Here is a 15,839-nt window from a genome sequence, read left to right as displayed (position 1 = left end):
TTTAGCTGGCTGCTTCTTACTTCTCACTTGATGCCCAACTATTGACTTCAACAAAACTTCAGCTACCAGAGACAGAATTTGAACTGAGTATTGCCAGACATCTGAATGCTTAGTCATAAATAAATAGGCTGTCCAAGCAAAGAATTTGCTCTCCGTTTTCATTAATACTATTAAAATGGACAGTGACTTATTGGTGATCTCTCCATTCAAAGGCTGGCTCACTTGTTTTGAAAGCCAGAAGCAAGTGTTTCTTGTTAGCACTTTGCCATCGTAGATGGTCTTATAATGTGTTTGGGGAAAAAGAAGAAACAACCATATATGGTTCTAAAAAAAGCCATTTTTCTTAAGCATTATCCTAAATTTTGATTCTGATGTGTGATTTGGTGTATCACATGTATGAATTGTATAGCTAGGTATCCAAGCAGAAAAGCAGATAGTCAACCTCAAAATGTTTTTTCTTGGGGGCTTTTGTTTCAGCTGCAATGTTTTGTTTGTGGTTTACATATAAACATTTAAAAGATCCTCAGTTTGGTTTCTGTCAATCTCTTGCTAAGTGTTCCACATTAAAACCTTCTTAAAGCTTCCCTCTTGGGATAACAGCACAACCTGTTGGTTGCCCTGAATCTGTATTCTTCTTATATGCAGGCTGGAAAATGGCATTTTATACAAAAAAAGCATGAGGGTTTCATTCTGAAGGAAATAGCTGCAAACATGAATCAGATTTTGCTTATTCTCTTCAAATTAAGAATCTCCCTGCTGTGTCCATAGCTTTCTGTAATTCAAGTTTAAAACACACCAGTTACTGCTGTCTACTCTTCATTTGCACAGCAGGTAGCAATCTCCTTTTATTAAGCTTTCCAAATGGTTTTGCAGGTTGTGAAACTGAAAGGTCAAGTCCTGTCTGTGATGTATCGTTTTCGTACCAAAAACCGGGAATGGATGCTGATCAGAACCAGCAGCTTCACGTTTCAGAATCCTTATTCCGATGAGATTGAATACATCATCTGCACCAACACTAATGTAAAGTATGTGCCTTTCCAGATGCTCGTGTACATGGTTTTGAAAGAATTTAAGCATTGCTTTTTGCTGTAGCCAGTTTCTAACTACATTTGTTTCTCTGTAATAATACAGTCTGTAACAGGGTTTTTCTTCATCATGAGATCTCACGGTGTAGCTGTTTCTCTGTGTCATTATCCTGCGATGTTTCCAGGGCCAGGCTGCACTGGGGGAGAAATGTTACTTACCTGTTATGTCATTAGTCAAGCCTATTGATCTCAGTCCAGGCTGCCTTAAATTAGCGCAGAGCTTCCAGCTGCAGGTCAGCTGTCGTCATATTGGAGGAAGGTTAGCCTGATTTCTAAGCCAAAGAGAAAATTTTATGTCCATGTTCATTGTGATCACACCATTCCGTAGTCCTGGGCATCTTCTCCTTGAGCTGTGTCTACTCTTACAGCCTATGAAATCTGGCAATATTATTTCCTAGTAGGCTTGAGTGGGAAGGGTTCCTGATACTCAGGTAAGATCTGGTGGAATATCCCCAAGTATGGGGACAGATCCACCCCCTTATTTTAAGAGGGAAATTAAATCATCCTGTCTTTGAATTAATATTTTCAAAAATCTGTCATTGGACCTCTTAGGAGGAGGTCACCCTAGGAGCATAGTGGAGGTTCGTCACTGCGTAACTGAGCAGAGATGCTTTTGGAGCCATCTGAGTTCTGAGCCAGTAACTGCAGAAGCTAATCTGGCCTTGATAAAGCCATTGCTTTATAGTGTGGGTTTTTTAGTAAATATTTCTTCTTTCCAATATAAACTTAATCTATTTCTAAAACAAAATCTGCTTCTGGTCTGACCAAAGATTTTTTTGCCAAGTTTTTAGCTCAGAGGAAATTATTGGTTTTAAGAACTCAACCTGTTAAACTGTATAATGGAAATGCTGAACGAGCAGTCTACTAGTGGAGATGCATGCTGAGAGCTCCACTTGCAAAACCAAACCCCTGGCGCTTTGGCATTTGAACTTAGAAAGCTAGTAAGTGTCTCTGGGTGTTCCTTGACTTGCTCCTTTGGACATGACACATACCTGGACTAGAAGGGCTGTGCTTTCACTCACTTGAAACCCAGCATCACAATCGTTTTGCTGTTTTTTCTGCATACCCAAAAAGTTGGGCTTAAACAACTGCATAGTTAAGCTTATTGAAAACAAGCAAATGTGTCTTGAAATCAAACAGCTAAATATCTCCCTGTCTGCACTGTGCATCAAAATACATATTTCCACATTTCTGCTGTCCCATATTTCTTTTCCAAATAATTTGTATATGCAAAAACAGGCCTGCAAAATAAAAAGTGACTTCTGAAATCTGTTCCGGGCTGGCTTAATTGTGCTTTGTTCCCAAGTGTCCACAGATCAAGAAGTGGGGCTGTAGACTTATGTTGTGTTGACTCTGGGAATGTTTTTTTCCGATCCTCCACTATACTGTTCTGCTTGGCATCGCAGCACTTACTGTGATGAATAGGACTGTGCCAGCTTCTGGCTCTTATTATATCTCTCTTGCTAGGTTTGAATAACAACCCAGAAACATTGACCTAATATGGAAGTTGCCTGCTGCTACTTTGACAGAGGGTGTTGCCTCTCTCCTGTCATGCAGAAAATGTTCTAGTCTTATGGCAAGATACAACCCATTATATGTCTGCTTTTGAATAGTAGAAAGAATGCATTATTCAAACTGTTTTCTGTTTTTCCCTGTTCTCTCCCACTTCTCAGACAGATTTCCAAAGAGGACTTACTGTAACGTACTGCTGTTCCTGCCTGTTTCTGGATTTAGGGGGGTTTTTTTGCACGTTTGGGGTCATGTTTTGACTTCGGATTTCCTAGATGCCTTGTGGAGTTGTACGTCATGGTAACTGTTGATTTCCGCCTCCTCATTCAGCTCCTGCTGAGGCTAGATGTTTGGCACCGACCCCAGTGTATGTGGCCGTCTTTACGTGTTGGTGGAAGTGTCAGATGGTCTGGGTCCAGCAAAGTGCTTCACATGGAGACCAAGCAGGGGTGCCTTCCACTGCGCAGTTGTAGGCAGTTCTGCACAGAAACAAATTCTGATTTGTCTATCGCTGTGATAACCTAGCCAGTGCCATAAGATACAGGTTTGAGGCATTTAAGAATTCACCATGAAGTTGTAAAGACAATGTAGCCAAAAGTTCTAGGTTTAAATCAGTTTTTAACTTAGGATAGTTTAAAGCCACAGTATGTATGTCTGTGTGTCTGTCTGTTAACAGAATAGCTCTTATTTTGCGTTGGTCAGTGAACAGCGTTTTCTCATAAGACTGTAGAGGGCAGTGATGGTTCCAGTTGTGGAGGGATCAATTGATTTTTTTTTTTTCTTTTGTTGGTTTGGTTTGTTTGTTTTGGGTTTTTTCTGGTGGTTTTTTTTTTTTTTTTTTTTTTTCCTAAAGATACTCCTTTGGAGCTTCAAACAGTCAACTTTTCAAATTTGCTTTTCATGCAGAAGGGTAACGAAACATTAGGTTCAAATGTTCACTTAGTTCCTTGCAAAAAAAGAAAAGAAAACTTCTCTCAGTTTCACTTGGGCGTAGTCATCCAAGGGAAACTTCCTGGAGAAATGAAGCATTTAACGTTTAGCATTTGTACTGGGTTCGGCTGAAAAGATGACTTCCCCCGCTTGACCACATGTTCCTGTGTAGTTGGGACTGTTCGATATCCAAAAAGAAATAATTATTGTGGTCAATGTTTATTTAACATACACATAGAACAGCGTTTGAATAAAATAATCTGTCATGGTGATGATAAAACTATATGAAAGTCATTGTATATATAGAAGAAAGATATTTTTCTGACCTTTATGGAAATTTTGATGTTTTATTTTTGTAAGCCCCGAAGTCCTATGTTGCACTGCATGCATTTATGAATCGTACAGTGTCCTGAGTCTCAAAATTCCTGTCTCGGAGTGAGCTGGCATAGCTCACTGCTGGAGGCAGCCTGTCAGATGAATCAGCCCATGCCTGTGGGAGAGATGCTTTCTGTTTCAGATTCTCATGGGCCAAAATACTAAAGAGATCAACTCTTCTGATAAAATTCCAGTCTATGGTAGTGGTGCTAAAAACTTACTTTCTCATGATCCCCATGCCATCCGCCATCTTGTGATCCCCCAAGGCCAGTGTAAGGCAGACCCTTTCACAGGGGTGACTTTGTAGGCTAAAGGAGGGAGATTTTGCTAGTTTCTGAAAGAGGATTTTACAACAGCAGCCCTAAGGCTTTTATTACTCCCTTTTTGTCCAAACCAGATGCAGGAGGCACGTGTGCCTGTATTACATAAAAATACCTTGGTAGGGATACAGTAGTATTGTTTCTCTCCCACCATAGAGACTGTTAATTTTAAAGATCAGATCCTTTTTTGGTTACTCTGATGGCTGGAAAAGGAACAGGTGACTTCAGTGTTTAGAGAGAGAGATTAATTCAGCTGAAATCCTCTCCAATGTCAAAGGATCTTTCACAGAATCTTCCCTTTTCCTCCAAATACATTTACTAAAGTAAATTTGAATTAACTATCAAAACCTTCAGATTCACTGAACCATTCCTTGGTCAAACTAAGGGCTTTCCCAGTTTCATACCAAACCTGTGGGTGAGCCAGGAGTTCCTGCAGTACCGGCATTGTCTGTTGACCCAGACAATACCTTACTTGCTATGTTAGGTATCCTGTAGAGCCAGGAAATTTCTCTTTCATTTACTCCTTGAAGCTGTGAAACTGAAATTGAAGCCAAGAATAGTTTGGGTTTTGGTTTCAAAGTCAGAAGGCAGTTTGAGTTTTGCCCAAACTGGTAATAAGCTCTTGTTCTGTATCTTCTTTACAAAAAGAATCTAGCTATTAGGTGACTGAAGGGACCTGCATGTGTTGACTGTTCAGTCAAAAGGGCTGGTTAGGTGGCAAGGTCTGAAGCAACCACAACAGCAGCGCTTGGCTCTCCCTGGTTGGCTGGTCCATGAACTGCTGCACATTTTCTTTCAGGTTTCAAGCATCATTTGAACTACTTCTGCTGTTGTTTGCTGTTACTGTATAAGATGCTAACCTGGCTTTACATTTCAGTCTTAATTAAGTGCTGCATAGCTTGCACAGAGTTCAGACACACTTAAGTATTTGATTTTTATAGGAAATGGATTTGGGAGGTTGTTCCCAAAGTTCAGTGCTGTTAACACAACGTGGTATTTATATTGTACTGCAGCTTAACGAGTATTAGAGATGAAAGATAGAGAAGGGCGAAGGAGCACTAAGTTAGAAGTGCCTACAAAACAAATAACTACTAAGTATGCTGTTTTGTTTGGCTCATTTGTATGTATATGGCTGAATCAAGAAAACATACTTTATACGGAACAGAAGAGACGTAATGTGCTGTTTATTGACACACGCACCAAGTCGTTGGTAATAAAAACAAATGAAACAGTGTAATTAGCTTTCACGTTAACAACAGGATTTAATGGGTGTTTATTGTCCACAGGGTGGTATTTAGAAAAACTTCCCCATAGATTTGCCATGATTAAATTACCTCCTATAGTTCTGTTGGAAAAGTATGCATCTTATGCTTGCGAACAAAGAATTTCTTTGCATTCCAGAGGTAATTTTTAGGAATTTTCTGTTGGTTAAAATAATGTGGAAGATCCATGTCTCTCAAATGACCTGGAGGACTCACTTTTTTTGCATGTTACTCATAGCACAAAAGTGATTCTGTGTATTATATGTTCTTACACCGTAAGGCTCGCAGAAGGCTTTTGGCCATCTACTCTGATCTTCCGTTTGTTGCAGGTCACAGATTTTTGTCCAATTTGCCATGAAGCCTAGTAACTGGTGTCTGAGCAAAGTGTCTTCTGGAAAAGCATCAAGGGATGGAAAAATCTGTTACTTACTTCAGTAGCTTCCTTGAGTGGTCCCTCACATTCCCATTAGTTTGTTATTTGACTTTGTCTGCAAGTTTGTCTCTCAGTCCCTTGACATTTGAATCCATCTAGTTCAAAATTTAAAAGAAATTTGGATAAAAATCTAAAATTGAAGCCTGTGGCCAAAAATGTATGCTAATTTTCCAGAGTTTAAAATCCATGATCTTGCTATTTTGCAAAATCTCATCTACCACCACCTGTCACATTATAGTGTCTCTCTGGGGGAAAACCCACATGGTGTGTATTTCCTGTCCGTTAGGTGATTTTTTTCCTTCAGAAAGAGGCCAGAAGCATACAGAAACTGTGACCACTGTCAAGTATCATTTGCAAGTATCCAGCTTACTTTCTTGTCAGTCCAGCTCCAATCTTATCCTAATCTCTGAGCTTTAGCATGATTTGGGGGTGTTTATATCTTCTTCACTAACTGAGCACAGAGCCTCGCAGAGATGGTACGCTACCTGCGCATCCTCAGGCCAGAAGTAATCTTGCTAATTGTGACAAAGTGACAGAAAGCAACGGTTAATGGAAGGTGAAAAACATTTAGATAATTTCACAGCTGCTGAGTATTTTTGTCATTACACAGGCAGTCTTCCTTGAGATGCTGCAATGCCAGCAAGCTCGCAGCTTCACCCTAGGGACTGGTTCAGTGCCCTTCATGGTATTGGCCCATGCAGAGCAAGGGTCTCTGCCTTCTCCATGGCAGCGATGCTTCTTCAGACAATGGCCATGGAGGAGCCTTTCCTTTTTCCAGGGAAATCTCGAGCTGCTGTGCCTGCGTATCGGCTGGCCTGTTGGCTGCAAGCTGCTTTCAACACCAAGTTTGAAGTGAAGGTGATGCTGTGGCCATGCTGTTCAGGGCTGTTGCTTGATCAGGCTACAGCCTGGGCACAGCTCAAACCCAGTGCTGTGCTGGCAAGATCGTGTGGCGCTCATGCTCTGGCGTCCCAACTTGGCGTTGGGACAAAGCTGGGTTTGTCTGTCTGCAAACAGTCATACAAACCTATGCTCAGACAAGTGAGGTTCCTAATGACCCAATGTGGGGATGGTATAAGTCCAAACAAGAAAGCATAAGTTCACATTTTAATGGTAAAATTCTGGTCTTAATGCATCAGTAGCACTTTTGCCTTTCATTTCAAAAGGATTGAGTTTTATTTCTGATAAACTGTACTGCACAGTGGCTTTTTGTGTAAAGTTGTTTTGTTACAGTAACTTCAAAATTTCTGATAGCAACAATTAATATAACTGTCTCTTTTTTTTTTTTTTTTAAAGTAGGAGCTTTGAATTTGTGTCCTTTCAGAATTAAAAAAAGCAAGTGAAGAAATGGATTCAGAAGATCACTGTGCTAGATATATTACAACTATATAAAAGACCTGTACATTTTTATAAATAGGCAATATTTGCACATGTAGAATGTGAATATGCCTGACTTACCACCACTTGCGTGCTTTCCCTACAGGTCACCTGTCAGTTAATTCTCATGACTTCCAATGATTTTACCTGTTGATATTGGCTAATTATCGTAGTTAAGTGACAGCACCTGACACTAAACACAAATCAAGTGCATTCCAAGGATCTGCAGTTTTCAACACTAAAGTTCTTCATTCTGACATATGGTCCCTAGTGTTTATTAGCTCTGGCAGTTTCTTTTAAAGTATTTTTCTATTGCTGCTGCACATTTAATTTTTCCTAAATTCATATAATTGGATTAAGGCTATTACTTCCAATGACTTTTATCTTATTTAAACAACGGATATTTTTTGTTGAGTTCTGATTAGCATGAAAAGGGGACTTGTGTTTTCTGTAGCATTTGTCAACACAGATTGATTTTACATAATGTCTTGATTTTATATAGTAGCACAAAAAAATTATTTCTGGACATTCACTGTCTTAAAAGCTTTCAAAAATTGACCAGAATCTGTACTTGGATCCTGAGGAGAGTAGAACCAAAGCATGTTAAATAGGTTTGATTACAAAGAAGGATTTATATGCAGTTCTTTCTAGCTCAACAGGTTGTTCCATTTGGTCTGACATGCTTCAGACAGAGCTTTGATCACTTTTTCTTATTGACTGGCATAGTTCTGCGTTAACGTTACTGGAGTTTCCTTTTTACTTCAGTAGGATCAGTGAAGGTGTCTGGTATATTCATCATTAACATGAGGAAGACATTCTTGGTGTCTTAGTAGTGAATTCTTAAATCCTTTATAAGGAGGTTGTATTCCATCCTCCATTACTTACCCACCTACATTTCTGTGCTATTACGGCAAAACTCTTCGTGTGCCCTCTTACATTCCTGTGGTGCAAGCTTTCTCACTGAGAAAGCTTTAAAAACAGATGAATCTCACAGGAAAGGATTTACTAAATCATCTGAGAGACATTTCACTCAGAGTATAAAATAGGAGACCATGGCTGTTCCTTTTTGTATCTTAATTGGTTTTTGTAACAAAGTCATTTTGTCTCCTTTGCAGACAACTTCAGCAGCAGCAAGCAGAACTTGAAGTACATCAAAGAGATGGGCTGTCATCCTATGACTTATCTCAGGTGAAATTTCTCAAGTTTTTATTTTTGTGCCTCTGATCTTTTAAAACGTAAAGCAATGGCAGATTTCAGCAAAATTAAAAATACATTGTGACTGGCCCTGAATTCCTTTCCATCAAATATGATGGAGGGAATTACCTTCCTCTGCATATCTCAACAGGTGCCTGTTCCAAGTATACCAGCTAACGTTCATGAGGGTGGAAAGTCTGTGGAAAAGCCTGATGCTATCTTCTCCCAGGAGAGAGATCCTAGATTTGCTGAGATGTTTGCTGGAATAACTGCTTGTAAGTGAATATCTCTGATGTTTAATTTTTAATACTATGTTAAGCTTGGTTACATGATGTGGAGCACAGCTTCGAGAGAATGAAGAGAAACTACAACGTGACAGAAATTTCCAAGCAATGTCAGTCTTCAGGACACTTCCTAGAACTTACCTTTAGCTGATATTTCCCCTAAAGATGATGAGTAAATTCAAGGAGGGAGCGACAGCTTTCGTGTCACCAGAGCTACCCTATTTTTTATTCTCTTTTCATTTCATGGGGGCACCTTAAGCAGTGTTTGTAGATACTAAACATGCTGAGCAGAACTTGCCGTTTCTAAGTATGTATTTTCTTTCTTAAAGAGCAGATATGAGTTCATCTCTCTAAATAAATATGGATTAAGAAAGTTACCATGTAGTCTTAAGATAGACCTGCAGTTTTCTATCAAATCACCAGCTTTTGCATTGATGCTTTCAGAGGCATATGCTGCCTTGAAGTGTAATAATATAGTTGTTTTCTGGTCAGTTGAGGCATCTCCAGTAATGTTACCTGTCGGTGAGTCCTTGCTCTTTTTCCCACAACTTTTGAACTTGTTGGCAAGTTCTTGTAAGAGTGATAGGAGTCTCAGAAATAGTTTGTTCTTCTGTATTTCATGAAAATTACTGTGAGGACAGAGTCCTAATGAGTGCCCTCATCGAAGGATTTCCCAGCCCTGTTCTAAGAGGTAGCAGTCAGCTTGTCAGTCGGACAGACGTAGCTGACTCAAACTAGCCCCAACCAATGCTGCCTGTTGCCCTAACAGACAGAAGTCATTGAGAAGACTGGCAGCTGAAGGGGTCATCTGAAATATATCTGTAGGAAACTAGGCTCATTAATTCTATTGCTCGTGGAAGAACTTGTTAATTGTTTATTGTTCTTAACTGTCCTCACTGAAAAAGAGAAGTTTTTACATTTGTTTCAAATAAATCAACATGCAAGTGTCATGCAGTGCATGAAGGAAACGACCCACAGGGTTTGACTCCAGGGGTGTTGGGAGATGACCTCACTGCATTGGTTTCTTATGTCTGGCTTGGCCTTTTCAAATGGAGAAGACATTGTAACTGCAGGATAGACTTGATATTCTGTCCTCCTGTTGCTAGGACTTCTCTGTTATTCCTGTTCATCTTTGTCTGTCTACTCTAACAGTGAAGTCAACAGCTGAGGCCATAAAAGGGGTCCACTAGAAGGTAGCAAGACTCCAACCCTAAACACCAGAAATATGTTTTTCCAAGCAGGAACATCTTGCTTTTTGGCTGCCTTATTGGCTCTTTTTCAGGCAGCTCTCAACTGTTTGTGGGGAGGGGTTAGGGTTAAGGGTCTAGCAAGCTGTGAGGTAGCTGGGAGGTTATGTTCTTGGAAATGCCATTTCTCTTTTCATTCTTACCAATTTACAGGCTATGCTTTTTTTGGGACATTCACCCTGTCTGAATTTCTCATGGGAGCTGTGATCATGGTCTTCTCTGAATGATAAAAAGAGATGGTTCACAGTTAGAGATGAGATACGCTGTCCAAAACCAATATTGACAAACCTGCATGTTGCCTGCAAGACATTTGCATTATGTTGATACCCAGTCTCATTCTCTGCTACGTTCTGTAAAAATACAGGTTTGACATAGGCAGATTGTTGCCATAATTGCATGCAGTGGCCACACGTAATTAAAAAACAAAAGTGGGGAGAGGAAGCCTGGCTTCACCGATTCATGCAAGTGCCTTGAAGCACGGGATGATGTGGTTCTTACAAGAGATCTTCGTTCTGCAGGAAGAAACACTGGTCCTGCTGGGAGAAGGGCATATCGTTGGCCAGTACAGTGATGGGGTTTAGAGAGAAATAGGTCTAAGGATGCAGGTAAAACACCAAAACAAAATAGGTTTTCAGTGCTGTAACAAAGGTGAGAGCAGAGAAGTAGTGCATAAAGTCCTGAGTGGGAATACAGCTGGGAGAGATGTAGGCCAGATTCAGAGGCTAAAGAGCATTGAAGTGTAACTCAGAGAAGAGATTTTAAAGCCAATTTAGCTGTTTGCTATTAGTTTAGTCGTTCCCTTAGTCTTGGCCTCATCCTGCGGCACAGACCCTGGTAGCTGCCATGGCAACTCTGCTGCACTTGAGGAATTCCAGTTCATTTAGGGCACTCTCAATTTTGCTGGTGAGTTGTTGTCAAATATCTGAACTACCCACAGGATTTTGGCTCAGTCTTTTCCAACCCTGAGAGTTTGGTATCCCTGTAAAGGGTGGCCTTAGAAAATGGGACATCTCATACAAGAAAAACATTACTGCAAAAAAAGGCAAAATGATCTGTCCTTCTTCTCAGAGATATCCCAACCCATTCTCAATTCTTCCTACTACATACGCAACCTTTTCTAGACCTTGTCCCCATTTCTCCTTGGTTTTTTATATGAGAGCATAGGTTTGCAGCCCAAACTCAGTGTCTGTGCTGGGCAACATGTAGCCAGTGAGGAATTTCTACAATTTTCTACATTATAGAGGAAAAGCAATGACAGCTTGCATCAGTGGCATATGTGCTCTTTCTCTGAGGCTCCTGTGAGGTAATTTGAGGTGACTTTTTTCTTTGGGAAGGCAAGCTTAGATTCTTGTTAGGAGCATAATGTAAGAACTTAGGTAACAGAGAAGAGCCTGGTGTGTGTTGGAGGCCTTTGGTGAGCCACACTCACAAGGTCTATAAAAGCTAAGGAAAACTAAAAAATACTTCTATTACTTGGGACTTTAGTGGGCCTTTTGTCCAGGGGAGCATCTTGTGAAATGAGTGGGATTCTGAAAAGAGCACAGGGGAAAATCAGGAGGCAGACTTGATTTCTCGGCCTGTCAGAGGTGCGTAGCAACAAATGGTTGCAAAGCTATCAGTGAGTTGCGGGGTGTTTCGCGCTTGCAGGTAGCAAGGGAAGATGGGGAAAGTGAATAAAGGGTGATGGATTAGACCTTTAAATTGTCTTAAGAAAAGTAGTAGTAGTGAGGTTTCCCTGGGCTTTGGAATAATCCAGTGCCAGAAAATTAAATTAAGGGACCAAATGGCACTGTTCACCCAATCTCATTTCATTCAATTAGAGATTGATCTCCAGTTGCCACATTAAGAGCAGACTATAAAAGTTAACGGCATCTCCACGTGTGTGTTATTCACTAAGCTAGTCTGTCTTACACCCCACTGGGATGCTTGCATCCTATTTCATAGCTCCCTCAAGCCACATATAGGACAGCAAAATCCATGAGACCAGTGTTTTGCCTTGCCACAGCTCAGGTGCACAAGTCTTGCAGACATTCAGAAGCAAAGTGCCTCCAGCCACCTGTGAAACTGAAGTGCAGGTAGTGCTGCAGGATCACCCAGGTTTGCAGGTGGTCACCTGAGATCTGCAGGCATCCCGCCAGGCTGCCTGGGAGAGCCGGGTACTCCTCTGGCTGTCCTGGAGGGAAGCAGACTGTCAGCTGCTTAGGAGAGAGGCTCTTTGACACCGTTTCTTGGGGCGTTTAACCCAGGGGGTGTGGGCCCTCAGCTGCTACCTCAGTGCAAACTGGCTGCAGTAAGAACGGGAGCCCCAGAGGGCTTCTCTTGGTGCCAGAAACATACCCTCACCTGAGGCCGCCCCCAGGTAGCCACAGAGGTGCACATGCATCAGACCTTCTTCAGCCCAGGCTTGTTTCATGTGGCATTCCTCCATTCCCCCAGGCAGACTCTCCCATCTTTCTTCCAGAAAGCCTTTGTTCCCTTTTCCAGTCTGTAGCTGGGACCCATGCACCCATCACTCCCTGCTTCGGCCAGAGCCGCTCTCTGTCTCCCGTTCCCCCTCCTGCCTGCATGGTTCCTTCCCCCTGCAAGCTTCCAGCGGGCACAGAGAAGGTCTGAGCTGCGTGGCCAGAGGGCACGTACCAGTGTTATGTTCCATGCAAACAATAGCATTAATGAGGTGCATCCTGCGAAGAGGGTCTGAAGTAGACACAAACCAGCTGTGCCTCTTGTTTCATACTGAGTTGTCATATAGCCCTTTTGTGTCATTCTTAATGTGTTCCACAGGGCTTCTTCATAAAGCTTTAAGAAGGAAAGCAAAATCCCTGCTGCATGTATACATTGCAATTCTCATTAAATAATTTTGCCTTCATTTTCTCATTCCCTAAACTTTTCTCTTTGTGATTTGTTTTTCTTATGTAGCAGATAAAAAAATGATGGCCTCGGCATCCACAGCAGGAAACCAGCAGCTTTACTCACAAGGAAGCCCATTTCAGCCAGGACATTCGGGAAAGACTTTCAGGTACTGTAGTCCAGATCCTGAACATATCAGCTTCTGTCTGATAGTGGGGGACTGTTCCCCTTCGATCTAGTAGAAACAAAACTGACCTAAGATGCAAGGGCTTTCTTTACATGAATGAACTTTGCTTTGTGTACACTTCACTCCTACGTGATGTCTCAGCCCTTAGGCTAGGCTTACAAGCTGAGATGATGTGGGTATCTCTGTTAAAAATAGTAGCTGGTAAGTAGATATTTGTTGCTGTGATGATGTAATTGGAAAAAAGCTAAGAAGCAGCCACAAATCATGAAGGGAAATAAATCTGAGAGGTGATGGGGCAGGCTCAGAGGTCTGAGGAACATTCAACCAAGCTAGGAAGGTGCAAAGATTTGTTTTGCAATTACAGCTGTTGGTACTTCTGCAGGCCGCCTTGGAGGTCATCAATGCGGACACCTTATTAAAGGGAACAGAGGGATGCTTCATCCATAGTCCCTGGTGAGGGCTGGGACACGGGCATGAATAATTTTCTGAGGCAACTTCCAAATACACATAAGGTGGTGGTCTGGCATTTTCTGAGGTGTTTTTGAGTTATTCAAAGTGCGTGTTGTTGCCTACCAGCTGGCAATACAGATTTGGCTAATCTGAAGTTTAAGAGTTTGCCTTCATTTCCAGTCACTTTTTGAGAGGGTGGTAACAGTGATTATATTTACCTTAGTGCCTTTCATATCACTGTTCTGAGACTGTCATACTGGAGTTTCATTCTCCTGTTTTAGACCAACCAAGGTTGTGAAAGTGAAGGAACAGCCATTCAGAGGCTGTCAGTTCCAGGAATTAGAAGACATCTGCAAACGATGATTTTATTTAATCCAGTGTGTTCTTAAAGTTATAGTTGTTAATAATCTCAGTGGGGAGAAATAAAATCCCCATGTGTGTGTTTTGTCAAATTAAAACCAAGAATAACTTGAGAGGGGATATGACAGTAAATTAAAATGTCTTTTAATTGGGTATTGTATATTACTGGATGGTTGACTTGCCATCTTGGGGTTTGGCATGTGTTTTGTTCGTTTCTTTTGTTAATTCCTGATGTTTAGCTATAGCTTTTTTTCCTACTGCTGTTCTGTTACATCAAGTAATGACACATCTGCCACCATTTCCTCCTTGAATGCTCTCCAGGCTGGTCCGTTCGGTTACTGAGCCTGGGCAGCCTTTAGGCACTATTTTGCAGACTCCTGGTTTCAAAGTACAAATTCCAGATACAGTCCAAGCCCCTTATACGATGGGACTTGCCAGTCCAGCTGGTAAGGTATTGGCAGCAGGGCCAGCCCTCCCCACCAGCTGTCGTGTGCTTCTGAGTTCAGCCCAATTTAGATGGACTTTCTGGTCCACATTTCTCTCTTTGGAGACTCTGTGATAGTAAAAAATAAAAATAAAATTAAAAAAAATAGAAAACAAACTCTACAAATAATTTCTAAACACACACTTTGCTTTTAAGCAGCGTAAGAAAGAATAATAACTCCCATATTCAAATGCCTGCCATGTTTTGCTTGCCACTCTGGGAGGGATTTTGTTAGCCTTCTCAGAGGATTCAGATTCCTGCTTCCTCTCTGCTCAGCCTTGTTTACTTCTTTTCCCAGTCTGCTCTCTTCTTTCTCTGTAAAATTGTGAAAATAGACAACAGGGAAGGAATTGGAGAAAATAGCAAGCTGTTTCAATTGATGCACAAAAGCATTTTTATATGTTGTGTCTTCATTTATATTCATGTATATATTTATATATGACATGTAAAATAATAAATACATATTTTTAAATATAAAAATATATAAAAGCACATTCACAATGTCGTTATATAGATTCAGTTGTTCAAGACTTCCATGAGAATAAAATGGTAAAGTGGAGCAGGCCTTCGTAAAATTTTCCTTCTAATTAGGAATTTCTGGGAAATTTCTCTGTAGTGACATTCCGTAATTAGGAAACAGCTGACATATAAACAAGTTACTTTGGAATTATTTTTTTTTTTTTTTAATTCCAAAGCTATTACATTAGTTTAAGTTTCTGTCTTGATTATTCTTTTGCCTGGTTATATAACTGCATGCTCTTCTTTAGCATCAGTTGGTGAAAAAAGGAATTAAAAGCTCAAATTTTTAATAAATAACATGCACTTCTTCATTTCCCAGGCAGGAAACAAAAAAAGAAGTACTTATAAGTATGATCTTTTTGTGCATCTTCATTTAGGATGGCATTTAAGCAAATGCTTAAATACTGTTGCCTTTAAGCACAAATTTAAAATTAAGTACCCGCTTGAATACTCTCTGCAAGCAGGTTTTTTTAATGCATTAATATTAAACTAGTATGGAGCTAAGTGTTTATGCACTATGTGTTAGACTGATTTTATTCTTGCAAGCCCTTTCAAAGAGATTATAGAAGTCTAATTCAAAATAATTTTACCCTATGTGTCTATTGGAATTCACATTTTAGAATGCAATATGTTTCATAGTTTTGTGATGGTTTTAAGTCATTTTTTTATTCAGACAGATTGAACAATTAGTTTTAATGTGATTATCAAAATTTCCATATCTGGAATATTATTTGTGCATTGAGAATATATCCTACAAATGAGGCACTGTTTCTGTTCCTTTAGTTCATCTGTGGTACATGTGCCTGGTGTGAACGACATCCAGTCGTCTTCATCGACAGGCCAGAATCTGACACAGATATCTCGCCAGCTAAATCAGAGTCAGGTTGCCTGGACAGGAAATCGCCCACCATTTCCAGGACAGGTATTGACTAAAGGTGTTTTATTTTCATGGTCATTAAAGATTTGCAATCTCTGT

The 15,839-nt window shown here is 40.6% G+C and overlaps 1 protein-coding gene across 9 annotated transcripts in view; it reads left to right on the top strand.

The window, feature by feature from the left end:
- ARNT2 (aryl hydrocarbon receptor nuclear translocator 2) overlaps positions 1-15,839 on the top strand; it is a 164,866-nt gene that overhangs the window by 79,540 nt on the left and 69,487 nt on the right. For 8 of the 9 annotated variants that reach the window (XR_012776269.1, XR_012776268.1, XR_012776267.1 and 5 more), the window contains 5 exons: positions 874-1,025; positions 8,407-8,479; positions 8,637-8,760; positions 12,933-13,032; positions 15,647-15,785. Coding sequence is in view for 5 of the 9 variants with exons in the window: in XM_075506195.1 (XP_075362310.1) it covers positions 874-1,025; positions 8,407-8,479; positions 8,637-8,760; positions 12,933-13,032; positions 15,647-15,785 (588 nt within the window). In the remaining 4 variants the exon portion in view is untranslated. The remainder of the gene's footprint in view (positions 1-873; positions 1,026-8,406; positions 8,480-8,636; positions 8,761-12,932; positions 13,033-15,646; positions 15,786-15,839) is intronic. The other variant, XM_075506194.1, reaches the window with a different exon arrangement.

Source organism: Mycteria americana, chromosome 6 (assembly GCF_035582795.1).
Source record: "Mycteria americana isolate JAX WOST 10 ecotype Jacksonville Zoo and Gardens chromosome 6, USCA_MyAme_1.0, whole genome shotgun sequence".
Taxonomy (NCBI): domain Eukaryota; kingdom Metazoa; phylum Chordata; class Aves; order Ciconiiformes; family Ciconiidae; genus Mycteria; species Mycteria americana.
The sequence above is the reverse complement of the archived record's forward strand: the minus strand, read 5'-3'. Positions and strand labels throughout refer to the sequence as shown.